Source organism: Eptatretus burgeri, chromosome 24, assembly GCF_056783735.1.
Source record: "Eptatretus burgeri isolate ZD-2024b chromosome 24, Ebu_testis_v1, whole genome shotgun sequence".
NCBI classification, from domain to species: Eukaryota; Metazoa; Chordata; class Myxini; order Myxiniformes; family Myxinidae; genus Eptatretus; species Eptatretus burgeri.
In genome coordinates this window covers 994,973-1,021,841 of record NC_140984.1, presented here as the reverse complement: position 1 = coordinate 1,021,841, position 26,869 = coordinate 994,973, and the positions used below count along the sequence as shown (strand labels likewise).

The 26,869-nt window shown below is 47.9% G+C and overlaps 2 protein-coding genes across 2 annotated transcripts in view; both read right to left on the bottom strand.

The window, feature by feature from the left end:
- Nucleotides 1–6,525, bottom strand: part of LOC147007857 (nuclear pore complex protein Nup85-like) — a 43,337-nt gene extending 36,812 nt beyond the window's left edge. The window contains exons 1-2 of the mRNA XM_085866254.1: nt 6,489–6,525; nt 4,281–4,458 (exon numbers count right to left, since the gene is read on the bottom strand). Of these exons, the coding sequence (XP_085722380.1) occupies nt 4,281–4,458; nt 6,489–6,525 (215 nt within the window). The remainder of the gene's footprint in view (nt 1–4,280; nt 4,459–6,488) is intronic.
- Nucleotides 996–26,393, bottom strand: LOC147007856 (uncharacterized). The gene is made up of 2 exons (XM_085866331.1): nt 25,905–26,393; nt 996–8,115 (listed from the first exon to the last, which is right to left on the bottom strand). Exons 1-2 carry the CDS (start codon nt 25,972–25,974, stop codon nt 7,073–7,075), a joined length of 1,113 nt encoding a protein of 370 aa, XP_085722457.1. The 5' UTR covers nt 25,975–26,393; the 3' UTR covers nt 996–7,072.
- Between the last annotated feature and the right edge of the window lie 476 nt (nt 26,394–26,869).

The window sequence follows — 26,869 nt, the reverse complement described above, 5'->3', positions numbered from 1 at the left end:
GAATATGCAAATACTAACAGAATGTCGATGTGTAGCGAGTATCGCTTTCAGTAAACTGTGCTGTGTACTAAGGCACGTAAACTAATCAGGTGTACCTGTGGGACTGACCCTGCGGAACGTTCAATACACAGGTGTTCAGTGAAGACTCGTATCCAACAAGCAATACTCAGTAATCAATACCAGGCAACACACAGCAATCAAAACTCAATAACCAATGATCAACAAGCAAAGTTCAATCACCAACAATCGATCACCAATGATCAATAATCAAAACTCAATAACCAACAATCGATCACCAATGATCAATAATCAAAACTCAATAACGAACAATCGATCACCAATGAAAACTCAATAACCAACAATCGATCACCAATGATCAATACTCAGTGATCAATACTCAGTAATCAACACCGACTACATGAACGTTTCCAGTTGAACACGAACACAAGGGTCACCCTTTGGCCGCCACCATGATGTCGCCATGGCAACCTCGGGGTTATCAACGAAGCGGTCAGGTGGAGTGGTGCCTGGAGGGCGGTCTTGTTCCCTGACGAGCGATCAGCACGGGGCAACACTTTGTGGGGTGCGCCGAGTCCCCACCGGCACCGCACTTGAAACAACTGATGGTTCGCAGATCCGGACGCGTGACGACCGGACGCGTGACGACGTGTCATGTATGTACATGTAATCCTTCACATGATAACATACATGTACATGTAATCCTTCAGATGATGATAACGTACATGGACATTTGTGCTGGTGTAAACTATGGAGCTGTGACGGCCTCGGGTCAAACACAAATGGAGCGACAAAGGCCCCCCACAGAGGGGCAGGTGGGGGAGCGCTGGAGGCCTTCCATAGAGGGGCAGGTGGGGGAGCGCCGGAGGCCTTCCACAGAGGGGCAGGTGGGGGAGCGCCGGAGGCCTTCCACAGAGGGGCAGGTGGGGGAGCGCCGGAGGCCTTCCACAGAGGGGCAGGTGGGGGAGCGCCGGAGGCCTTCCACAGAGGGGCGGGTGGGGGAGCACCGGAGGCCTTCCACAGAGGGGCAGGTGGGGGAGCGCCGGAGGCCTTCCACAGAGGAGCAGGTCCCCCCACAGAAAACATCATTTGAGGAGATGGGAAGAGGGGGAGATGTGATGAGAGGAAAGAGAAAGCGTGTTCAAGATGTTGAGGAGTGTGCTGAATGAAAGTGTGAGATATTGTTGTGGGCCGGCGTTCGGCGGCGATAAACGACCACGAGCGGGAGCAGGTGTAATTGTATTTTACAATTTTACGACACCGAGCCCGATGCGGGTGTAAACGGAGCGGGGATTACCAAGATCCGTCGGTCCAAATGAACAATTTACGGCAGAACGGCCTCCCTAATTCCCAATAGGCACCGTGCTAAACCAATGAAAGAAAGTGACAGACAACGAGCTGGTACATTGAACAATTGGGGGTTTATTTATCATGGGGCAGGGGAGCACAAAGAGCAGAGTTAAACCCGAATATGAGAAATGCAACTTACAAGGAACACAGGCACTGAACAGTTTCTACTAACAGACGGGGCCCACGGACACACACACACACCCAAAATAAATGGACCTCGTGGGTCTTTATTCGGTCCTCCCGCTGAGGAGGATAATTCAGCTGGGGGACCAGAGCCTGGCCGGGTACCTTCCCGCCTCGTGCGGTCACATCTGACTCCAACCCACCACGGTGGGACTCGAACCCAGGTCCCGAAATCCACGGGCCCACGACCCTGGTTGCTCGGCCACCACCACCACCACGAGGAGCCACCGCAAAGCACCGCAGACTACGACTGAGACCAAGCCACGACAGACCAAAAGCAATATGACACGATGAGTGCAGTACTCTGGTCCTGACAACTACTCGACTCTTCCTCTTCTCCGACTACTCGCCTCCTGATTGGACCAGGGGAACCCCCTCCTTTCCTGGGCGGAGTCGGAGCTCTGAGGTGATGAGCCTCCTGATTGGACAGGGCGTCTCGGAGGCCTGACCCCAAAGAGGCTCCGTCGTAGTTCCCGGCACTCTGGCCTTCCATTGGTCGGAGCGCCTCGGCTCTGCTCGCCCGTCGCCCATTGGCTGGAGGAAACGCTCCATGCCCTTCCTCGGAGGGGAGCCTTGATCTGATGCGATGGAGGCTCTGCCCACGCCTTCAGCCAGAAACACGTGGGCAATGGAGTCGGTGGTTTGAATAAGTGAAGGGGATTTGTTGTAAAAAAAAACGAACGATAAAGAAACTTCGCAGCGCACACATGTAATTCCCGTTAGACATTGGGGTGGGGCCCAAACTATAATACATACTTATCAAAATAACTGAACTGCGGGGACTGCTGTCTGTTTGTGTGCAAATGGCTGCCAGATTCGAAACAATATTTGTTCAGTTGGAATGGCGAACACAGATGTTTGAAAACCATAGTTTGAGACACCAGTATTTGGGATGATCGGCAACCACGAACGCCGATTGGCACGGTCAATCCAGGCCGTAGTTACACTACTTCCCGTGATACCTTACCTGTGGACGGACGGTCAATTCGGGCCACGTGCCCTCGATCCATACTTGCGTTAAACTTACCGTATCAGGTGCAGCTGAGCAGAGCTGCCAAGTACACACCGGCTAATAAACAGATTGTTGGGGTGGAACTTCCCGGGTAAACGAACGTGCGGACCATGCAGGACAAATAAAGGAAAAGACTAAACAAGGTGGGTACATTTACAACAAAAGCAATTTATGACAAGCAAGGACGAGGAAAATTATGTTGCAGAGTATTATGGGTTTATTCATAAAATGTACAGCAGGGGAAAGCAAGGAATTTGTGGGTGCGGCAAAAGAAAATACAATCAATTATGAAAGAGACGAAGTGCAGAGTTACCTTGATATTAACTTCTACAATCTTACTTATGTTTCAGGTGCCTCACATACACACACACACACAAGGAAATTAGAGGGAGCCCAGAGAGAGGAGAGAAGCAGTTGAGGTGTCAACTACCTCATTGTATCTGGTGTGGTCGATGGACGTCCGGAACTCAATCGCTTAGGAAGGGGGAGGATAGAAAAAAACGGGGGGTGTCGACAGAAACAGATCGTCACAACCCCAGACAGTCTCCAACTGTAGTTAGTTTGTCGTAATATTAATTCCTAGGGATGTTTTTAGCCGCGTCTCGCGTAGCGAACGTGGCTCGAAGAGAGCTCGGCGTTGTTGTTGTTGTTGTTCTTCTTCTGAAGACAAAACTTTTCGGACTCAGCTCTGTTATATACAGGATCCGGATCTCCTTAAATACTAAACACCTTTACACATCCTCGCATTGATGGTGCCTTTTGAGAGCGTCCATCATGAACTTTTAAATATATTCGGACATTTACCTGAAAGTTTCGAAAAGTTCACGTTACTATTTAAAGATTATTCCATTTAATGTGTTGTAATTTCGTAAATACACTATTTTCTCGTCATGAACGACGATCGTCCATGACGGGTGTCGCTATTGGCTCAATCAAGGCACGTGACGAAATATCGGAAGTTGTTGGTTTTTTTCTTCTTCTTCTTCCTCTTCTTCTGGTGAAGACAAAACCTTTAGGACGCGGCTCTTGGACACATTTGTCCTTGTTTTTCGATCTCAGAGAGGTTCTTCTTCATCACTCCAGTTGTTCCAGGTGTCACTGACAAAATGTCGACACTTCAACTTCCAGGTTATTTTGACTTCATTTTCCAGATCCCGGTATTTGGTCATTTCCCTGATAACACGGGATTCACACCGAAGTCGCTGGGTCCTCGCACCCCTGTTGTATCTTCGTGTGTATTTTTTGATGACGAGGTAAACATGATGAATCAGCAAACGCCTTGTTACACACAGAACACTTGTAGGGTTTATACCACGTGTGTACTCGTTAATGTTTATGTGAAGATGATGAATGAGAAAACGCCTTGTTACACACAGAACACTTGTAGGGTTTACACCCCGTGTGTACTCGTTCATGTTGATGTAAATTTGATGAAGTAGTAAACGCCTTGTTACACACAGAACACTTGTAGGGTTTACACCCCGTGTGTACTCGTTCATGTTGATGTAAATTTGATGAAGTAGTAAACGCCTTGTTACACACAGAACACTTGTAGGGTTTATCCCCCATATGTATTCGTTCATGTTGATGTAAAGTTGATGAATCAGCAAATGCCTTGTTACACACAGAACACTTGTAGGGTTTATGCCCCAAATGTCTTCGTTCATGTTTATGTAAATTTGATGAAGTAGTAAACGCCTTGTGACACACGGGACACTTGTGGAGTTTCTCGTTTCCTTGGATCTGCTTGATCACCTTTAAACAGCTTTTGTGGTTGTTGAAAGAGACGCTGCTCGATTTGTCATTGTCCTGACAAGAAAGCATTTTCTGATTGAAATAATCTTCTGTGTCAAACTGGGCAGAGTTGATAAAAGAAACGATTTTCATTTCTTTATCTGCAAAGACAATGAAACACAAAATTAACTGGAAAGCATCTGAAAATACATCATCAGAACCCCTCCCCCCCCAAACCCGTAGACCCCTGAGACCCTGACTTTTTAATGCCGTGAACAAACTTTGGTCCATCACGGGTGATGAAGGTGGTGGTCACGTTTGATCAGAATTGTGTCATTTCTCAGGAAACAGGAAATTCCTGTATTGGGGGGAAAACCCCCAAAAGACCCGATTTTGTTGATGCCGTGAACAAACGTTCATACGTAGCAGGTGTTCCTTTTCGCCTATGTTTACCTCAAAAATAATTGGTGGTTGAATTAAATGACCAAATATGCAACTCCTGTTCAAATTTCAAGTCAATCAGATAAAAATTGACAATTTTAGAAATTGTTACTGAAACGGCACTCAGTATCTTGTATCCCACCGATAGGCCGGATATGCTGACCTGAAACAAAATCTAAATGGTTTGTTCTTGTTTTTACAGATTTCTCGAGACAGGGGAGAAAACCCAGAGAGCGCTTCTTATCATCCACGGTCAGAAACATCAAACTGCGCAGGCGGACAAGAGTAAAGCGAGCAAGGGTCTGGAATAGCGGGCCAACTACGAGCAAGGCAATTTTGGACAGATAATGTATCAAGCTATCATATCAAACATGACATAATTCCTTCACAATGGCATGTCAGCACAGATGGCAAGCACATGATTTAAAAATATAAGAACAGAGAGGGAGCAGAGGGAGGGTATATTTGGGGGTTGCATTCTCAAGACATCCAGCAGAGCAGCGAGCGAAACGGTTCGCTGGAGCCACTTCGACGGAGCCAAATGGCTGCAGACCTTGAGCTCCAGCACAAAATAAGACCTTATTAAAAGAGAGACACAAATTATTACATTTGATTACAAGTTCCAATAAAATGAGTTACATCAAGATGAATTAATTAATATTCAGTAATTAAATAACACCTGCAGTGATGAACTGAGGTTACTGTTCTTATTGGTGCCCACATTCAAGCAGATTGATTATATAAACTACTAAAAAGGAAGTCCACTTCTACATTCCCCCCTGTTTTGCTCTTCAGGGCAAAACAACACAAAACTAGAGGGGGAGCACGCGGTATATTGCAAAACCTCCACCGCCAATACTGCTAGGTCGCTCAAGTGAACCTGATTCCTATTCATTCAATTTGACATCAACAGTGCTCACATAGTTATAGTTTGCAACTTTCCCTTTTACTTTTAACTTTTACATACTCAATTCATTCGTCATAATGAGATTCCTTGAGACAGAAATTGATTTTACGTGGGTATATCCACCTGAAGTTCCAAAATGAGCCGCAATTATAATTTTGGCATGTTTTTTTTGGAAATCACTTATAACATGTAGAAATGCAAAAAAAAAATCGAAATTTTGTTGAAAAAAAAGTTGCAAAATTTTCTAAGTTTTTTTTCTATTACAATTTTGTTTTGTGGGGGGGGTTGGAAATCACTTTGTTTCTCTATATTTTTTGTGGGAGGTGGGGGGGGGTTGAAAATCACTCAAAACATGTAGAAATGCAAAAACAAAAATTCAAATATTTTTTCAAAATGGCCGCTATGGCGGCCATATTGGACTTTGGACCAAGTCCAAAATCTTATGGCATGGTCCTTGGACCATACCTAATCCCTCCAACAAAGTTTCCTCGAAATCTGTCGAGTTTTTCCGTAATCTGTTCACAAACAAACAAACAAACAAACAGACAGGGGTGAAAACAGTAACCTCCGTCCATCTTCTATGGCGGAGATTAATAAATGTTTTTTTTTTAAATCAATAAGAAATACATTTCCGCGCACGAGTGCATTCATTCCTTGGGCGGTCACTTCCAAGCACATATCGTAGAGCCGAGCCCATCATATCGCCATCCCTCTCCATCAGAGCAGGGAGCTGTAGGTGGTTGCACGACTGGGCCTGTTTTAGGCTACAGTAGAAGTAGGCCTTTTAGCCATTGCAGTGGAGATCCACCACTCGGGCGATCAAGCGGGTTTTTTTCAACACACCTTGTGCAGGGTTTGGGAACAGGGCTGATAAGTGCATCTAGAAGAACATTTGCCCGTAATCACAGAATACACTCATAACGTTGACCTATGGATTTCCAATTCCAATTTCAGACAAGTCATGGAACCTCTCTGGATTAGGATCGGTATCAGGAGGCGTTTGTTGAGAAACCATGACTTTTGCAGCCTTCCTTTTTCATCAGCAGGTCATCAATGCTGGCAGTGCTGTGGTGGCACATTTAATGAGTACGTAAATAATGACAATCAGAAGTAATCCCGTGAAAATCCATTGCAACAATCTTGCTCCCCATCCTCCAAAAAATCCTTCGAGGCAAGAAAATATTCCATCCTGAGTAAAATAATCGTGGAACTTAGCCCTTTCCTCTCTAATCTTTTCTGCTAAACTTGCAACATGCTCTTAAAAACCATTCCCAGGGATCTTTTTTTAGATCTCAGAGAGGTTCTTCATCATCACACCAGTTGCTCCAGCTGTCACTGACACAATGTCGACACTCTTCAACTTCCAGGTTATTTTGACTTCATTTTTCAGATCCCGGTATTTGGTTATTTCCCTGATAACACGGGATTCACACCGAAGTCGCTGGGTCCTCGCACCTCAGTTGTATCTTCGTGTGTATTTTTTGATGACGACGTAAATTTGATGAAGAAGAAAATGCCTTGTTACAAACAGAACACTTGTGGGGTTTATCCCCGGAATGTCTTCGTTCATGTTCATGTAACTTCGATGAAACAGTAAATGCCTTGTCACAAACAGAACACCTGTACAGTTTATCGCCGGAATGTGTTTTTTTATGGTAATTTAAACCTGAAGAAGTGAAAAAGGCCTTCGAGCACACAGAACACTTGTAGAGTTTATACCCGGAATGTCTTCGTTCATGTTTACGTAAATTTGATGAAACAGCAAATGTCTTGTTACACCCACAACACTGGTATAGTTTATCCCCGGAATGTGTTTGTTTATGATAATTTAAACCTGAAGAAGAGAAAAACGTCTTCGAGCACACAGGACACTTGAAGAGTTTATCCCTTGAATGTCTTCGTTCATGTTTACGTAAATTTGATGAAACAGCAAATGCCTTGTTACACCCAGAACACTGGTAGGGTTTATCCCCGGAATGTGTTTGTTTGTGATAATTTAAACCTGAAGAAGAGAAAAAGGTCTTCGAGCACATAGAACACTGAAATAGTTTATCCCCGGAATGTCTTCGTTCATGTTTATGGAAATTTGATAAATCAGCAAACGTCTTGTTACACACGGAACACTTGTAGGGCTTTGTCCCCGTATGAATGTTCTGATGTTGCCGTAAAGATGATGAACGAGTAAACACCTTGTGACACACAGAACACTTGTAGGGACTTGCACTGCGATGCAATATTGTATGTTGATGTAAATTTGATGAAGTAGAAAACGCCTCGTTACAAACGGAACACTTGTAGAGTTTCTCGTTTCCTTGGACGTTGTTGATCACCTGTAAACAACTTTTGTGGTTGTTGAAAGAGACGCTGCTCGATTTGTCATTGTCCTGACAAGGAGGCATTTTCTGATTGAAATGATCTTCTTCATCAAACTGGGCAGAGTTGGTAAAAGAAACGATTTTCATTTCTTTATCTGCAAAGACAATGAAACACAAAACTAACTGGAAATCATCTGAAAATACATCATCAGAACCCCTCCCCACCTGTAGACCCCCTTAGACCCTGACTGTTTTTAATTCCGTGAACAAACTTTGGTATATCACAGGTGATAAAGGTTGTGGTGACGTTTCATTGAAGTCATGTGTGTATTTTGGAGAAGAAAACAAATACCTATTTTGGGGGACAACCCACCCATGGACACCTCCATAGATCCCCTCACATCTCGATTTTTTTAATCCGGTGAACAAACTTTGGTACATCATGGGTGATGAAGGTTGTGGTCAAGTTTAAACAGAATTGTGTGTAATTTCCAAAGAGAAAGGAAATACCTATTTGGGGGGGGGGGCAACCCCCCGTAAAGCACGATTCTTTTTTAATGCCGTGAACAAACTTTGGTACGTTCCGGGTGATCCTTTTAGCCGAGGTTGACCTCAAAAATAATTGGCTAGTTGAATACAGTGATCTCATGTGCAAATCCTCTTCAAATTTCAAGTCAATGGGATGAAAATTGAGGATTTTTGAAATTCCACCTTATTTGTTGACATTTGGCCGACTTGTAGGGTCATTTCCAGCAATTCCGTGACCGTGGAGAGCATAGGTTCATTTCTCAGTAATTTGTCTTCTATGAGGGTTAAATAAAAAATTTAGCCCCCATGCCTCTCGCAAAAATGCGGGCTGACTCTGTGAGAGCCCCAAATCCAAGATGGCCACTGTCGGCCATGTTGGAAATTATCTTTCCAACGGTTTGGCCCACAATGCTACACAGTGTTTGTATTCTGGGACTTTTTGGGTCAAGGAATTCATATTTTATGTTGGTTTGATGATTTTACCTACTTTTTGTCGTGTTCACGAACCAGGCGGACAAAGGAGCAAGCGGAAACTCTGCTTTATTGCGTGGCACGGACGTACAGGGCACACCGCCTCGCGGGCGGGACATAATATAAACCCCAATCACGTGACTCCAAGCATCCAATCTACATACAGCACATTTCCTCCCCCTCTAAATGGCAGAGATTAACAGACAAAATCCTCCAAATACTGAGGCCGCTTTCTGATCCGACTCGGACGAACGGGGCAGCTAGGAGATACAGGCTCAGATTCCTCCCGACTCGGTAGGGGTGACATACCAGTAGGACTCGTCCCATTTTCAGCATCAAGAGCACCAGGTAGACAAGCTTGTTCGTTTTCCTTGGGCAGGACTGATTCAGGTAAACACCTCGAACCCGCTAGCCCAGTCGGTGCTGGCACGTCTGACATTGGCGGTTCAACAGAAACCAGAGGTGGTGGTCCTACTTGTCCCGACCCCATGGTACACGGTACGGGTGGTGATGCTGGACAGAGATCATGAATTTGGTCGACGTGCCGTTTCCACACTTTCCCATCATCAGTTTTAACCATGCAGTTGGCCGGCCCGAGTATCACGGAGACCACTGCGGGCACCCATTTCCAATCGTGGAAATAATCACGTACCATTACACACTGCCCTACTTCAAAGGTGCGCACCAGCCTTGGACGTGAGACCGCCCCAGACACCGACCTCCCAGGCCTCAACAAATCCAGTCGAGATCTCAATGCACGCCCACACAAACTCATAACAGGTGTATCACTGGTGGTTGTATGAACAGCATTTCTATAATGTAACAAAAACACATCAACCATCGCTTGCATAGATGACCCTCCCCTCTCCGCAAAGCACGCTTTAACGTCTTAACAAACGATTCAGCCTGGCCTTTCGTTGCTGGGTGGTATGGTGCTGACTTGAGATGCTTGACCCCATTCTGAAACATGAAACCATTAAAAACAACAGAAACAAATTGCGGACCATTATCAGAAACCAAAACTTCGGGTATCCCTTTGTTTGCAAAGATTGATCGGAGCTTTTCAACCGTGTTTTCCGCCGTTGTGGATTGCATGACCACAACCCCCGGCCACTTGGGGAACGCATCAACAACAACCAAAAACATATTGCCCTTAAAAGGACCAGCAAAATCTACATGGATTCCTTTGCCATGGCCTGTCTGGAATCGGCCATAAGTACGACCCCCGCCGTGGATTGTCGGTGTCTGACTGGCATGTAGTTCAATGCCTAATCATCTGCTCAATGTTCTTGTCCAGACCCGGCCACCACAAGGGACTACAGGCTAGACTTTTGGTTTTAACGACGCCGAGGTGACTGGCATGCAGCTCCTCAAGACAATGTTGCCTGAACTTTGGGGGAATAACCGTTCTCATACCCCACATGATACAACTTTGAGCTAACGACAGCTCTGATGATTTAGACGCAAACGGTTGATACTCAGGTGTTGGAAGGAAGGTCGTTCCAATTTCCAGTGGAGATCGCCTGTACGACACAGGTGAGCACAGGATCGTGGGCTGATTCAACAGCACCTGCTTTGCCGTGACCGGCCCACACTGGATTTAGCTCAGTGTAAACACATCAACATGATCGGATGATTCAGACGAAGGTGGGTCCCCCTTGCAAGGCAATAGCGAGAGACCGTCGCAGTTGGCATGCTTCTCGATGCCCCGGAACTGGATATCGTAGCTGCAGGCAGCAAGGAACAAACACCATCGTTGTATTCGTGCCGCCGCCGCCACTGGGACACCTCGCTTTGGTTCCAAGATGAATTGGAGTGGTTTGTGATCAGTCTGCAAGGTGAAATGATGACCAAGCAGGTGTTGATGAAACTTCCACACTCCCCAGACGAGACTGAGAGCATCCCGCTCGATCTGGGCATATTTCTGCTCTGCTGCCGACAGAGTGCGAGATGCAAAACAAACAGGTCGCTCAGAACCATCGTCCATCTTGTGTGATAGCACTGCTCCGATGCCGTACGCGGAGCTGTCCCATGCTAACAAGAGCGGACGTGTCGGCTCGTAGTGGACGAGAACCGTATCCTCTGTGAGTAGCAGCTTGACACGATCGAAAGCTTCCTGGTGGTCGGATCTCCATGCCCAGCGTTCCTCCTTCCTGAGCAGTCGTGTTAACGGGGCCAACTCAGAGCTCAGGTTGCTCACGAATATCTGGTAGTACTGTGCCATACCAATAAATGAGCGAAGCTGAGTCCTGTCCCGTGGTGTTGGCATGTACTGGATCGCCTCCACCTTCCGTGGGCCTTTCAACAGCCCCTCCGGTGTGATGACGTGCCCAAGGTATTCCAACCGTTGTTTGAAGATCGCACATTTGTCCCTGTTCAAGCGGAGCCCACAAGCCTCCAACTTCGTCAGCACTTTGTCAGAGTTGTCCGAGAGCCTTCATAATAGGCTCCAATGAAAGATCTTTTCATGCTGAGTTGGGGTATGGACAGTAGAACTATAAGTAAATGCACAGAGGTCATCTCAATGGTAAAACAGGTAAACATTTGTGGTTGATGAGGAACGAACCATTGCTCTCCATTGTATCGATCTAACTGCTTGGGCAAGGATAAGTAATGACATCCCACAGTAATGTGGAATGTCATTACTTATCCATGCCCTGGAAACCTCATTCTGGTACTCATGTTCACATATTTTAACTTTATTTTGTCTATATTTTTCAGGCCTACGTGTGCTGCGCTGTACTTCGATGGCATGAACTGAAGATCAAGGTTGAATGAATGCAGCATGAAAGAAATTTGAAATAGACAGTGTAGAGGAGAAGTATCTCGGCTGGTGGTGGTATATACATCACTTATAACAGTGCTTGTTTGTTTTCTAAAGCAAAATGCCTCATGACTGTGTACTCCAATGTAGCAAGCGATGAAAATCCTCTGATACTATCGGCCAAGGTAAATGGGACAGTTTACAATTAAAAGCCAAAAACTGGTCAGGACATGACAAATTCGGTGACGTTTACATCACCACTTCATGGAAAGATGGGCTTAGGAATCATTTCATGCATCAGACATGATATATATATATATATATATATATATATATATATATATATATATATATATATATATATATATATATATATATATATATATATATATACATATATATATATATACATATACATATATATATATATATATACATACATATATACATACATATACATACATATACATACATATATACATACATATATATGAGCCTGGTGTTGGCGCAGTGGTTAGGGCAGCAGCTTGGGATCCAAAAGGTCCTGAGTTCAAGCCCTGTTGGGCCACTGAATTAATGCATCAGGGGGTTGACTCAGCCTGTCATCCTTCCGAGGTCGGCGAAATGAGTACCGGTATACTGGGCCGGTGTATACCCCGGTTAAAATAGGTGTACCATATCCCTGTGTCGTAAGATGCGACCAGGGTTGCGTCAGGAAGGGCATCCGGCGTAAAACATGTGCCAAATCACTATGCGGATCATACGGATGATCCGATGATCCGCTGTGGCGACCCCTAACGGGAGCAGCCGAAAGAAGAAGAAGAAGATATATATATATATATATATATATATATATATATATATATATATATATATATATATATATATATATATATTGTTGTGGTTACCAAATTCGCAAACCACCATTCAGGTCCCTTAGGTGAGGTATCTCGGTAAGTGCATGTGTAGTTAGGCCCAAACCCGTTGTCTAGTGGGAATACATGTCATTTATACGTGCTGCGACTCTTCAGGATAGCCGTTTTTCTTTTACTATCTTTATTTTGGACCAACCGCCATGATCACAACCACAACATCAACCACCGACCACAACCACCGCTTCACCACAACCGCCACGACCTTCACGTCACACCTCGCAACCGTAGCATCGCCACCGTTCTTGCCCCGCTGTGGGTACCGGTGTTGGATTCGTGCAGAGCGCGCGTCGAACAGCGTGTACAAAATCACGGATTTTGTGCTTCAAAAACGGATCAAAAACGACACACGCCCACTTTTTGCCGTCCAATCGGTGAGCGAGGGGCGAATTGGCCCCGCCCCCAGGGCGATCGATATATGCAAATTTGTGGATCAAAAAGCCTTCACGCCCACTTTTTCTCGGGCCAATGGGGAGCGAGGTGAAAGGTCGAAGGGAGGGGGTCAAAGGCGAAGTTATGGGGGGATAAAAGGACGGTGTTCGTCAGTCAGAAAAAAGGAGGAGAACGAGAAGGAGTCGAAGGGAAAAGGAGAGGAGAACGAGAACGAGAAGGAGTCAGAAGAAGGAAAAGGAGGAGGAGAACGAGAACGAGAAGGAGTCGGAACGGAGGGGACGAGTGTGGAAGTCTGGAGCCCGAAGCCTGCAGTGGCTGGAGAAGCTGAAGAGAGTCGGACGAGGGGGTGCTCGCGTCGGTGCCAGGAGCTGCACGCCCGAGGGAGGCCGGCAGCGCGACCTGGCCGAGGTGGAGACGCACACCAGGGATAATAAAGATCCTCTATACCCCGAGCATCAGCAACCCCCTCCTGTTTCCCCCCGCGCTGAGATAGTGCGACCAAGGGGGCCCCGTTCCCACCCCCTACCAGACACCGTCCACGAGGCCCGCGGGTTGCGGGGCCATCGCCGCTCCGCGTCTCATCACCAGACGGGTAGGCCCGACCCGGTCTCGGCCTCAGGCCTGCCTCATTCTTGAGGTATTTCTTTTCCTTGGTTTTGGGTATGTGTTGTCGGCGCCGTCTGTGAGGTAGAATTGTATAAGTGTTGCCGTGTGCTCGGTAGTCGGTATTAGCTCTGCACTGTGTTTTCACTTTTATATTTGCTTTTTGTGTAAATGGAAGTGTGTTTTCTTTTTTTTGTGTGCATTTGGTGGAATTGTATTTGTGTGCTTCCCGTGTGCCGCGAATAAATGTGCTTTATTGTTGAACTGTTCTCCCGCTTCGCTTCGTCTTTTCCTCCATTGAATCCCCATCTTGCTTCACGTAAAGGGTTGGTAGTGGGCTGAATACGCCCGATAATTAATCGAACCGTCGAGGTCGACGATAACACCGCTCGGTTATTCTGATAGTACGGAACGGGTCGCTTAAGTGGCCCGTGTCCGAAGTCGACCTGCGGCGAGGTGCGATCGCCCGGTCTACCCTCCGCGTGGGTACTTAGGTAATTCGAATTTGGCGAGCAACCCTATCCCACGCGGGGGCTGATTGGCTCGATCGCGGTGAGACCGAAAGGTCCACCCGTGACTGGTTCCCGGCGTTAGTCCGAGAGGGTCACGACTGGATTGTCCGTCCGGTGGGCGACGTGCCGCGATTCGAGTTACGTGGCCGTCGCACGCCGGCGGGCGCGAAAACCGCAACAATATATATATATATATATATTGTTACGGCTGTGGAAATTCGCATTCCACCATAAAGGGCCCATAGGTGAAATATCTCGAAGTACATGTGTTGTTCGCTCAAACCCGTTGTATCGAGGGAATTTATGTGATCCATTCGGGCTGCGATCCTTTGAGTTAGGCGTTATTCTTTTTCTATCTTTTATTTCAAACACACAACATTTCAACAACAACGCCATCCCCATCACAGCGCCAACCACACTGCAACCACGCCACCTCCACCATCTACGCTACCACATCTTCGCCACTCGCCATTCAACAGGCTCCGATCGTAACTGCGGTTACGATCGCTCATCCGCATCCTTGTTGGTTACAAAAACCAACAAGGATGCTCGGTGGGCTTTTCCCGCCTGTTTTTCCCGTCTGACTTCCCCGCGCTTTGGAGTGGAGAAAGAGCGATGCAGGTCAAAGGTCAGAGGTCATGTAAAGGTGGGGCCTCTTTTTGGGGGGATAATTCTCTGGCTCCGAGCCCAAAACTGACTCCCTCGGCCCCCGGACGGAGCGGGGTGGAGGGAAAGCGTGAGGGAACGCCCTTTTGGGGAACCCTCTCAAAGGAAGGTGGAGCTGAGAACGGGGCGGGGCGAAGGGCAGAGCCCCGGGCGATAAAAGACGGACACGGGTGGGCGCAAGGAGCGCTTTTTCTTCCTCTTCGTCTTGGCTGGTGGTTCGGTTGGTTTTGGTGGAGAGTTGGTCTTCAGGAAGAGATCCTGTGCCCGCGCCTTGGCGAGCGGCCGTGTCACGAAGGCACGGACGGGAAACGCGGCGGCGCCCGTTGTGAGGTGGACCTGTGCATCCGGACGGGGGGTGCCGGTTGGGGTTCGCCGAGCCGCGAGAGAGGTCGGGGCCGGGCGCGACCACGCTGACGGTCGCGGGAGAGGGACTCACCAGCCAAAGGGAAGTCGCGACTTCTTTCTTTCTTTTCTTTGGGGTTTTTGTATGGATCTTGTGGCGCCGTGTCTCGTAAAGTAGAACTGTTTAAGTGTTGCCGTGTGTACGCATATTTGGTTGTAGCTCTGCATCGTTTCTTTTGTTTTAATTGCTTTATGTGCATTTTGATTGTGTATTGCTGTAAATACGTGCCTTACGTGCTTGTCTGTGTGTGCGTGTGAATAAAATGCTTGCTTGTTGAACTGTGCCCGTTTCGCTTTGTCTTTTCTCTTTTGACCCTCCATCTTGCATCACAGAAAGGGGTTCGTAGTGGGTGCAACATCCCAGGAATTAATCGGAACCGTCAAGGCCAACGATAACACCGCTCGGTTATCACTGTAGCACGGAACGGACCGCTTAAGCGGTTCGTGTCCGGAGTCGGCCTGTGGCGTGGTACGATCGCCCGGTCGACCATCCGCGCAGGTACTTAGGTAGATCGAATTTGGCGAACAACCCTATTCTGCGTGGGTGGGCAATTGGCATGGTCGTGGTGGGGTTAAACCCCCACCCGTGACTACCTCCCGGCGTTGTTCCGAGAGGGTCACGACAGAATTGCCCGTCCGGTGGGTGACGTGCTGCGATTCGAGTTACGCGGTCGTCCGCACGCCGGCAGGCGCAAATTCGCAACAATATATATATATATATATATATATATATATATATATATATATATATATATATATATATATATATATATATATATATATATATATATATATATATATATATATATATATATATATATATATATATATATATATATATATATATATATATATATATATATATATATATATATATATATATATATATCTCGTCTGCGGCGAGGTGCGATCGCCCGGTCTACCCTCCGTGTGGGTACTTAGGTAGGTCGAATTTGGCGAGCAACCCTATCCCACGCGGGGGGCTGATTGGCACGATCGTGGTGAGGCCGAAAGGTCCACCCGTGACTGGTTCCCGGCGTTAGTCCGAGAGGGTCACGACGGGATTGTCCGTCCGGTGGGCGACGTGCCGCGATTCGAGTTACGTGGCCGTTCGAACGCCGGCGGGCGCGAATCCGCAACAATATATATATCTCGTCTTCAGACAAGCTTGAAAAAGCCAGACAGCGCAAAAACAAAGAAACCGACATTGCTCAGTGTCCCAGTCGAACATCAACTTCTGAAATGCAAGCTAATCATGCTCTGTGTGATGATGAGACAGAGGAACCATTGCCACCCAAGCGCCTGCGTTCATCTGTGTGTGGGCCTCTCCGTGACAAAACAAAATGTGTATGGTGCATGAAGGGTGTGGATGCAAAGCACCCAAACAGAGCACGGGGTCAGCTGTTCAGACCCAACACACATTCAGCATGGTGCTCGTTCAAGCGCCACACACAGCTTGTCGAATCAACATCAGCGCTGTCAGATCCTTTCGCAAATGATATCATGTACCACAATGCCTGTTTTGTCAGGTCAGGTTCGATCTGTGACCTGCTACAGGTACCATGTAAACCTGTACTAACCTGTTCCATGGTCGGGTTGTCGGCGACTAAACCGTCTCCCCCACCAGGTTTTCTGGTGAGGAGGGTGTTTGGATATGGACACCCAGCAGGATTAAAAACAAAACCTGTCAAAGGGCGGAGGAGCTCCTTGTGAGCCAACGGCCATCCATATCTAGTGCCCAACTGTGTCTGCGGACGTCCTCCTGCAGTTGGGTTACTTCTTATTAGGAGGTTGGTGGCAGGATTTGCACTCCAGCCACCGTAAAACGCTTCATTCCGCAAAACGCAAAAACGCAAAAAAATCTGAAAACCCACTCCGTGGGAGTACCTCCTGTGCAGCTTCCCTTCGCAGGGCAGCTCACCGGATGATGAGATTGGGGCAAAGCCTTCGGGACCCCCAATCTTTGATAGGAGGGAAACCACGGGGTAACATCCCTGGGTCAGATTGCGGGAGAGTGTGTCGGAGTGGTGCTGAGGTGTCGTCCACCAGACGGCGGTCTCCTTGGGTTAACCTGAGGCGGTCCCTTCGGGTGGGTGCCTGGAATGTCCTATCCCTAAGAGAGGATGATCACCTGTCTCTGTTATCATCTGAGCTCAAGCGTTTGGACATCGGGATTGCAGCTCTCTCTGAGGTTCGGAGACCGGATTGCGGCGAGATAATGGTGGGTGGTTACACCTACTATTGGTCTGGTCGCTCTGATGGTTACCATACCCAAGGAGTTGCTGTAGCTGTGTCCAATAAGCTGACCCCAATGATAATTGAGGTAACACCGGTCAACGAGCGTATTATGAGATTAAGGATTCGTCACTCCTTAGGTGTCATTTCCCTGGTCTCTATTTATGCTCCGACTGAGGCGAGTGATCTTACCGTGAAGGATGCATTCTACGCCACACTCGAGTCTGTGGTTGATCAGTGCCCCAGACGAGATACACTTCTAGTCTTGGGGGATTTCAATGCATCGACTGGAACTGATAGGGATGGTTATGAGGTGTGTGTTGGTCCCCATGGGTCAGGAACTATGAACCAGAATAGCACTAAGTTCCTTGACTTTGCAAGAAGTCATGGACTTAGGGTGGCTGGTTCATGGTTTCAGCACCCGCAAGCTCATCGCTGGACTTGGTATTCCAACGCTGGCGGTGTGGCAAAGGAGATTGACCATGTCCTCATTGACGGTCGTTGGAGGATGATCCAGAACTGCAGGGTCTACCGGAGTGCTCAGTTCCTCAATACTGACCACAGGCTTGTTGTAGCAACTCTAAAGCTGCACCTTAAATCCTGGAGAATGGTACCATCCCAGCCTAGGCTGGATGTTGCCAAGCTCAGGGATGAGAGAGTAGCTGAGGAGTTTGCGAACAGGCTGAGTGGACACTTGGGGGGTCTGGGTGCTTTGGGGGTCCTGAAGAGTTGTGGAGCACCTTCAAGACCACCGTCCTTGATGTTGCCGGTGGATGCCTTGGAGTTCACCGCAGGGCAAAGAAGAATTTTGTCTCTCAAGGGACACTGGATACCATTGACCAGAGTCGCAGGGCCAGGCTGAATGGCAGAGCTGAGCTGTTCAGGGAGCTGAGGCGTAAAACTGTACGTGCACTGAGGGTGGACAAGGAGGCCTATGTGCGAGGAATCTGTGAGGGGGTAGAGCATCACCTGTGGACAGGTGATTCTCGTCCCACTTACAGGGGAATTCGCGCATTACGTTCATCCAAGCCCATCCCTCGGAGCACTGCAGTTCGAGCAGAGAGTGGTAGGCTCTTGACAGAGGAGTCTGAAGTGAAGGCCCGCTGGGCCGGTTACTTTGAGCGGTTGTACCAGGCTGATCCCCCAGCTGTCGAGTTGGACGTCAAGGGTGTTACAATCCCTGTTGCTGACCCTCGAATCAACTGTGGTCCACCATCGCTTGTGGAAACACGGGCTGCGGTGAACCAGTTGAAACGGGGCAAAGCTCCAGGGATCTGTGGCATCCATGCTGAACTTCTCAAGGCTGGTGGAAATGCTGCACTCGCGTCGTTGCATGCAGTTTTGTGCTCTGCCTGGAACACAGGCATCATCCCAACTGACTGGAAGAGGGGCCTTGTTGTCCCTCTCTGGAAAGGGAAGGGTGATCGCCAAGACTGCAACAACTACCGAGGGGTGACGCTGCTCTCAGTGCCGGGCAAGGTCTTTGCTCGGATAATTCTTGATAGGGTTCGCCACCATCTGCTTGAGCACCAGCGTCCAGAGCAGTCAGGCTTTACACCAAAGAGGTCAACGATTGACCGTATCCTTGCTCTTCGTGTCCTCACTGAACGCAGACGAGAGTTTCGGCAGGGGCTGCTTGCAGCCTATGTTGATCTCTGTAAAGCGTTCGATTCAGTGAATCGGGATGTCCTCTGGAGGATTCTTGGTCTTCGTGGGGTGCCACCGAAACTGATCGATCTGATGTCTGAACTCTACTCTGGTACTGAGAGTGCTGTGAAGTGTGGTGGTACCGCCTCTGACTTATTTCCAGTTGTTACTGGAGTTCGTCAGGGATGTGTACTTGCCCCCACACTTTTCAGCACTTGTATGGACTGGATTTTTGGGAGGATGTCGGAGAGATCAAGTTGCGGTGCATCGTTTGGCAATGTCAAGATCTCGGACCTTGATTTTGCAGATGATGCAGTCATCTTTGCGGAGACTTTAGACATCCTCTTGGTGGCCCTCGAGGTGCTGAATGAGGAGTCGGAGCCGTTGGGATTACGGATTTCTTGGGTCAAAACAAAGATCCAGGCTTTCGGTGACATCTTGGATGCTGCTGTCCTGTCTGTGTCTGTTTGTGGTGAGGATGTTGAGGTCGTGGATAGATTCACTTACCTTGGCAGTGATATTCATGTCTCCGCAGGTTGTGAGCCGGAGGTCAATAGACGTCTGGGTCGGGCCTGGGGAGTCATGGATTCACTGGATCATGGGGTGTGGCGCTGCCGGTACCTGTGCGGGAGGACGAAAGTCCGAGTCTTTAGGTCCTTGGTACTTCCAGTCTTGCTCTATGGGTGCGAGACTTGGACTTTGACCAAGGATCTGAGACAGAGACTTAATTCCTTTGGTACCAGGTCTCTTCGGAGAATCCTTGGCTATCGCTGGTCGGATTTTGTGTCCAACGAGCGGTTGCTGAGAGAGACTCGGATGAGATTTGTTACCTGCATAGTCCGTGAGCGTCAGCTGCGGCTGTATGGACATGTGGCTCGTTTTCCTGACGCTGATCCTGCTCACCAGATTCTCTCAGCGAGGGAGTCTCATGAGTGGAGGAGGCCAGTGGGCCGACCACGTGCCTCATGGTTGCAGCAGGTTGACCATCATCTCAAGGAGATGGGGATGGGCCTGGCATCTGCCTGGGGGATGGCCAGACGGAGGCCCCTGGAGTACCGGCGGAAAGTGGACGCAGTGACGCGCTGTTCTGGCACATGCTCCCATACCTGACCTGACCTGAATGCCTGTTGGCTGAAGCATGTCAACAACACAAAATTAAAGCCAAATGATGCAATGCATCTTCAGAATGTGTGTCTCTCAGAGGCAAGGAGTTTGTACTTTAGACATGTGGATTGTGTCCTCTTCACTGAGCATGAGATCCGTTCACTGCAGTCCCTCTTGGCAGACTACAAACGCATCATCGTTGACTATGACTATGCAGTGGGCAATGTCAAATCATCATATCTCAAGGACCTACTTGTTAATGAGTATCAAGAGACAATTGGATTCAAAGAGCAAAGTGAGATGAACAAGAGCGAGTGGGTCTATAATGTTGGGGGAGGAGGTGACTGCATTGAGGCTGCCATGTCATCCCTTGGCATCAGTGATGAGCAGCTACTCCAGAACTTGGCACCATGGCTGTCTAAGAAGATCAAAGACACATCTACTGTCCCACGGCCACCTGACATCGATCAATTCGAAGAAGGCGAAGAGGTGTGTGAGTTGCTGTTGAAGCTGTTCACTTGGTTAAAACAGCCTCAGAGAAAAACTGCCGATCTAAGCCCTACCACTGGCCTGGCCTCCATGATCACCTACCACATCACTGGACATCGCACAACCACTGTTATCAACCTGGCAATAAATGTCCATGGAATGACTAGAAGTAAAGATCTGGTTGAAACATTGCACAAGAGTGGTATCTGCATCAGCTATGCAGACACGCTGCTCCTCTATGACCACTGGGCTCTGATGGATGTTGAGGCATCAGCATCCTGTCCACAGGAGATCACTGACAGCAAGCCAGCCATTGTGATCGTCGACAACAACGACTTCAAGATTGATACTATGACAGACAATGCAACAGGAGCTTATCGAACAAATGTTAAATGTTTGTGCAGCCTGAGAACAATGAAAAGAAACCAGATGAAGAGCCTGCTGCAAGGCTCATCAAGAAGAAGGAAATCAGAGCACAGCTGAAACAAAAGTGTTCAGAGCTTACGCAGGTCCAGCAGTACAGATGCCCCCCCCCCCCCCCCTGGCAGCAAGAGTGAGCCGATCTAAGCTCGTCCAGCTCGTCCAGACGAGATATATATATATATATATATATATATATATATATATATATATATATATATATATATATATATATATATATATATATATATATATATATATATATCCAGCTCGTCCCATGGTACATCCACCAGTGAATGGCACAACTCCACAGCGTGCTCGCTCTGTGATACATGCACTGTCTCGTGCAGACAATGATGGTACAAGACCACCACCTCACAAGCAGCGGGTTCCAGCACACAGTGGTGTCCAGTCCTGCCGCCATCCACCGCCCAGCAAGAGCAAGCCCGACGACCACACAACCTACCCAGAACCTCCAAGTAAGTCGGTGGTGCATGACATCATGGTGAAACTAGTGGAGGCCATGCATAAGAAGAATATTCCATTTTCCTTTCTCGTTGGTGACATGCCCACCGACAAGTTGATCGTGCAGCTCAAGATGGAGAATCAAGAACTGTTCAAGGACATCATCCCGATTCTTGGTGCCTTCCACCAGCAGATGTCCTACATCTATGCTATCGACAAAACATTCAAGGGCTCTGGCATGGCAGATACTCTGGTTACAGCAGGTGTAGTAGTGGAGGGTTCTGTTGACCAAGCACTATGACGGAAGCACTACAGGTGGGGTGTGCGCTGCATCCTGCTCTGGAGAGAGGCTCTTATCCATAAACGACTGAGAGATTCTTGAGTATGAGGAACTATCAGAGGATATCAAGCAGAATCTTGACACTCTTCGCAATGCACTCACCGAGACACAGGAGGCTCTACAGGAAGCTCACAGTCATCTTGAGGATGATGATGACATGAAGGAGCTCATCAACAGAGTTTATGAGAAACCTGGCACAGACATGGACAACTTCTGGGTCTCATTCATAGAGATGTCAGACCCTCTTGTCCAAAGTATTGATGCATGTCATGCAAGAAATGGCTCAGAGTACCTATCATCAACATACAACATGTTGCCTGGACTAATGGCATATTCCAACTATGACTATGGAAGGTGGTTGCCAGATTATTGGGCAATGCTCTCTTTTCTCTCAGATGAGCAAATGGCCTTCTTCAACGATTACGTCACCCAGTCCATGACAGGGCTACCCTACTTCTGCCAGCCACTGGACCTGTGGATAGAAACGACTATGAATCTGAACTCGAAGCTGAAGCAAGGATGGCTTCAGCTTTTGCAGATTGAGAAGCAACTGTTCTCAACAACAAGGAATGCAAACAATGTCGTGAGGGTGAAGGCTACTGTGAATCGGAACCTCAAGTGCCAGCGTACCAATAGGAAACATGTTGAGTGTCAGCCAGCGAGGATGAAGAAGGATGAGCAGGCAGTTCACGACCTGCAGGCATGCATGAAGGGTTTTGATGCTGAGCCCTTTGACATCTCCTCACCTACACTGAGGTCACCACAGTCTGGCCTGGTCGCATCACTGGAGTTAGTGCATGACCTCAAGACCGCACTACAAGATGGCCAAGCACAAGTTGAAACAATCCTGCAAGAGCGAGTGTTCACCAAGATGAAGCCTCTCACTGCAACCATCCACAGGAATAAGAGGAAGAATTTTGCAAGTGTACAGATCTGTGCACCATCTGGTGTGCCCATGCAGGTGGCCCAGATGGAGAGGTCAGGGCTGGCAGCCCTGGTAGAACTTATGGAGGGATCAGGTATGATACAGCTTGAGTCAGCCCTTGAGGGGAGAGTGACTGAGGAGTGCCTCTCACTCTACAATGTAGATGGATTAATGCGCAAGACTGCGAAGAGCAAGTTGTTATAAGTGTTCAACCGACACCCAGTTGTTGAGAAACCACGGGACCACATCAGCCTCATGGACCTGGGGCTGATGTGGCGGCTGGCCACCCCCACGCCCGAGGACCGAGAGGCGAGGAAGCGGGATGGCTCAGAGTGCTGGAGTGACTACCTGGATAAGATCTGCACTATCATCCTCTCACGCCATGCTGGTGCACGCCTCATCCTCCTCATCAATGACAAGTATGGCCTTCCCTTTCGCATCAAGGATGATGAGCATGATCGACGGTGATCGACATGATCTCCACATCCCAAATGTTTTCCCGAAGCCCGAAGACATGTTCCCAGGAGCCGCTGAGTTCAACAAACTCATTGTCAATTCAGGATACAAGGTCAGACTGCAAAAGCTTGTGAAGGAACAGTTGAAAAAACAAGTCGGTCGGGTGCAGAGTTGCATCATATACTGTGAGGGTGAGATGTCAACTAACCTGAGCACTGGTGTGGCAAATGGGGACTATGTCTTCAAGCATCCAGAGGCTGATACAATGCTGCTCTCGGCCTATGCCAAGCTGAGGACCGGAAACTACACTGGAGCAGTTGTACAAGACAGCGAGGACACCGACGTGTATGTCCAGGCGGCTTATGTCTCGCAACAACTCCGAGGTGATCTGTTGATTAAACGCAAGAATGTGTTAATCAACTGCCATGCCATGCTTTCAGAACAGGTTGCAGATATCATCATACCTGTCCATGTCATCACTGGCAGTGATCACACATCAGGGTTCTATGGGCATGGGAAAAAGCCAGTGTTGGAGAAGGTGATCTCTGATCCTGATGCGAGAGAGCTCCGAGGACGAGTGGGTGAGAGTCTGGAGTTAGAGGACGAAGTCAGAGCTGATATGAAGGCTTTTGTCCTCTCCAAAGTTTATGCTGAGAGTGCAGATGTTACCTGTGGGCAGGCCAGAGCTTCTTAGTGGCACAAACTGAAGAAGAAGAGTATGATCCGCCTCCCACCTGATGATGACTCGTTGGATCTCCATGTCGAGAGGACGAACGACATCACATATTGCCAGCTCCATTCCAACCTGTTCGAGCATGCGTCCCCCATTGACCATGGCTGGGAAATTCTGAATGGGAAGTGCCGACCAGTGTGCCACACCCTCCCCCCTTTACCCCAGCAGCTCATACCTTGTGACTGTTCAGATGAGAATAGTGATGAGAGTACTATCAATGATGAGAGGAGTGAGGCCGGAGAATCCACAGATTCGGATGAAGACTAGCGGTCCATTAGTTACATTGGAAATTTGTAAATTCAGGTGAAAGACATTGTACTTCCCTAATATAGGGGGATATTGATGTACAAATGCATGCCAATGTATGAGAATATTCACATTTCGTTGGTCCACCTCCAGTAATTCCATGACCATGGAGAGCAAAGGTTTGTTCCTCATCAACCACAAATGTTTACCTTTTTGACCATCAAGATGACCTCTGTACATTTACTTGTAGTTTTACTGTCCATACTTCAACTCAACATGAAAAGAGCGTTCATAAGATCCGATTACGAAGACTCTTGGACAACATTGAAAAATTGACATTTCCCAGCTGAAAATCAGCAGCCATCTTGGATTTGAAGGTCAAAAGAAGGTAAAATCATCAAACCAACATCAAATATAAATTCCTTGACCCAAAAAGTCCCAGAGTACGTATACTGTGTAGCATTGCAGGCCAAACCATTGGAAAGATAATTTCCAACATGGCCGACAGCGGCCATCTTAAATTTGGGGCTCTCACGAAGTTAGCCCGCATTTTTGCGAGAGGCATGGGGGCTAAATTTTTTTATTTAACCCTCATAGAAGACAAATCCACTGAGAAACGAACCTATGCTCTCCACGGTCATGGAATTACTGTAAATGACCCAACTATACGTTGACCTTTTGTAGTTGATGTTGACCTAAAAAAATAATTGGCAACTTGAATCCAGTGACCTGAAATATAGATCCTCTTCAAATTTTGTCAATCGGATGAAAATTGAGGATTTTACAAACCTCACCTTCAGTAAGTTGTCGACCTTTGGTCTATGTTGACCTCAAAAATAATTGGCCACTTCAAATTCCAAGTCAATCAGATGAAAATTGAGGATTTTAGAAATTTGACAAATTGGTTGACATTTGTTCTTTGTTGACCTCTTGACCTCAAAAACAATCGGCTTCTTGCTAATAACGAACTCGACCATGTGGCGAAGTTTTGTGAATATCGGTTTAAAACTGTGACCTGCAGGCGGTTGACTGACAAACAAACAGACAGACAGACAGGTGTGAAAACATAACGTCCTTCCACCTTCGGTGGTGGAGGTGACTGAAACGACACTCGGTAGATCACATACCTCCACCAGACTGAACAGTTTACGTGTTGTATCCCACCGGTAGTCGGATCTGCTGACCTGAACCCAAATCTATTTGGCTTGTTCTCGTCATCTCACCAACTCATCCACCAAGTTTTGTGAAAGTTCATCCACAACTTTTTGAGACATCGTTTTTGGTCCGATTTCTCCTTGGTGAAGAATCACATTTCAAAACTCTCGTACCCGGATCAGATCTTCACCAAAATCGAATCAATTTGTCCTTGTCACACACCGAACCTGTTCACCAAACTCCGTCCGAATCCATCCACAACTTATTAACATATCCTGTTCACAGACAAACAAACATGGATGAAAACATAACGTCCGTCCAACCTGGGGGGTGGAGGGAACAACGATGTGTGAAGAGGTGGGAGGAGCACGGATTTCCCCGACACGGTGATGACGTCATACCGCAGGTGATATCCCGTCCCCATCTCACCAACCCCCCCCCGATCCCTCCCTCCTCACCAGGCCGACTTTGCTGATCCTGACAGTCGAGGAATTGTGCGGCGGTCAGTAACGTGTCCATGATGTACATCGCGGGTTATTCAAATGGAGGATCCCGATCTCAGGGGTTCCCCGTGTCCCCCTCCACTCCATCACAGCTCCATCAAAGGACCGATTTCCTTTGATCTGTGATGCTCTCGCTTCCTGAGCCTCGACCTCCCCAAACGAACTGCGTGCTCCCTCATCCCTCCCCTCCTCGAGTGCGGACCGGGGCCTAAACCCCATTATTAGGTCTCAGGGAATCGAACCTCCCAACATTCCGTTCTCTCGTCCCCATTCCCCGACTTTGAGGGTTCGTCACGATCAGGGCCACACAGAGGAAGGATTGTCCGTAAAATGGCGGAAGAGGTGAGTGTGAGGAGGATCACGTGGTGACAAAATAGCGGGCGAGTCACAAAATCCGGACTGGTTATTTGGATTCGGAGCGATCTTTATCCGGAACGTTTGGATTCGTCCTTCACTCTCCTCTTCTCTCCTCTCAGACAATGGGCCTTTGGTCCAATCACTGTCAACTCTGCTGAATAATTAATTAATCTGCACTAATTATGTCTCTGCCCTTCATTATCTTGAACATCTCCATCATATCCCCTCATCACCACCTCCTTTCTGGTGTATAAAGTCTTGTCTCCTTCAGCCGCTCCTCATCGCTGAGTCCAGCTGGACCCGTAATCAATGTGGTGACGCTGGGCTGAACCCTCTCTGTGGAGAGAGGAGCGGGCGGGAGGAAAGAGAAAGAGACCGGTGGGAGACGGTAAAGAAGACCAATCCTTACCTTGCTGTGTTTCACTCCCCGGGGATCTTTGACTGGTCCACGGTTAAACATGGCCCTCACCGCTGCCCCTCACCGCTGCCCTCACCGCTGCCCCTCAACCCAAAGCACCATTTCCTCCGTCAGGTGCACACTTGGGACCAAATATGGAAATGTT

Coding starts and splice junctions, on each gene's coding strand:
- LOC147007856 (XM_085866331.1), bottom strand. CDS start 25,974: ATGTACATCATGGACACGTTACTGACCGCCGCACAATTCCTCGACTGT. Junction 8,116..25,904: donor GGATCAGCAAAGTCGGCCTG/GTGAGGAGGGAG, acceptor TTGTCTTTGCAG/ATAAAGAAATGAAAATCGTT.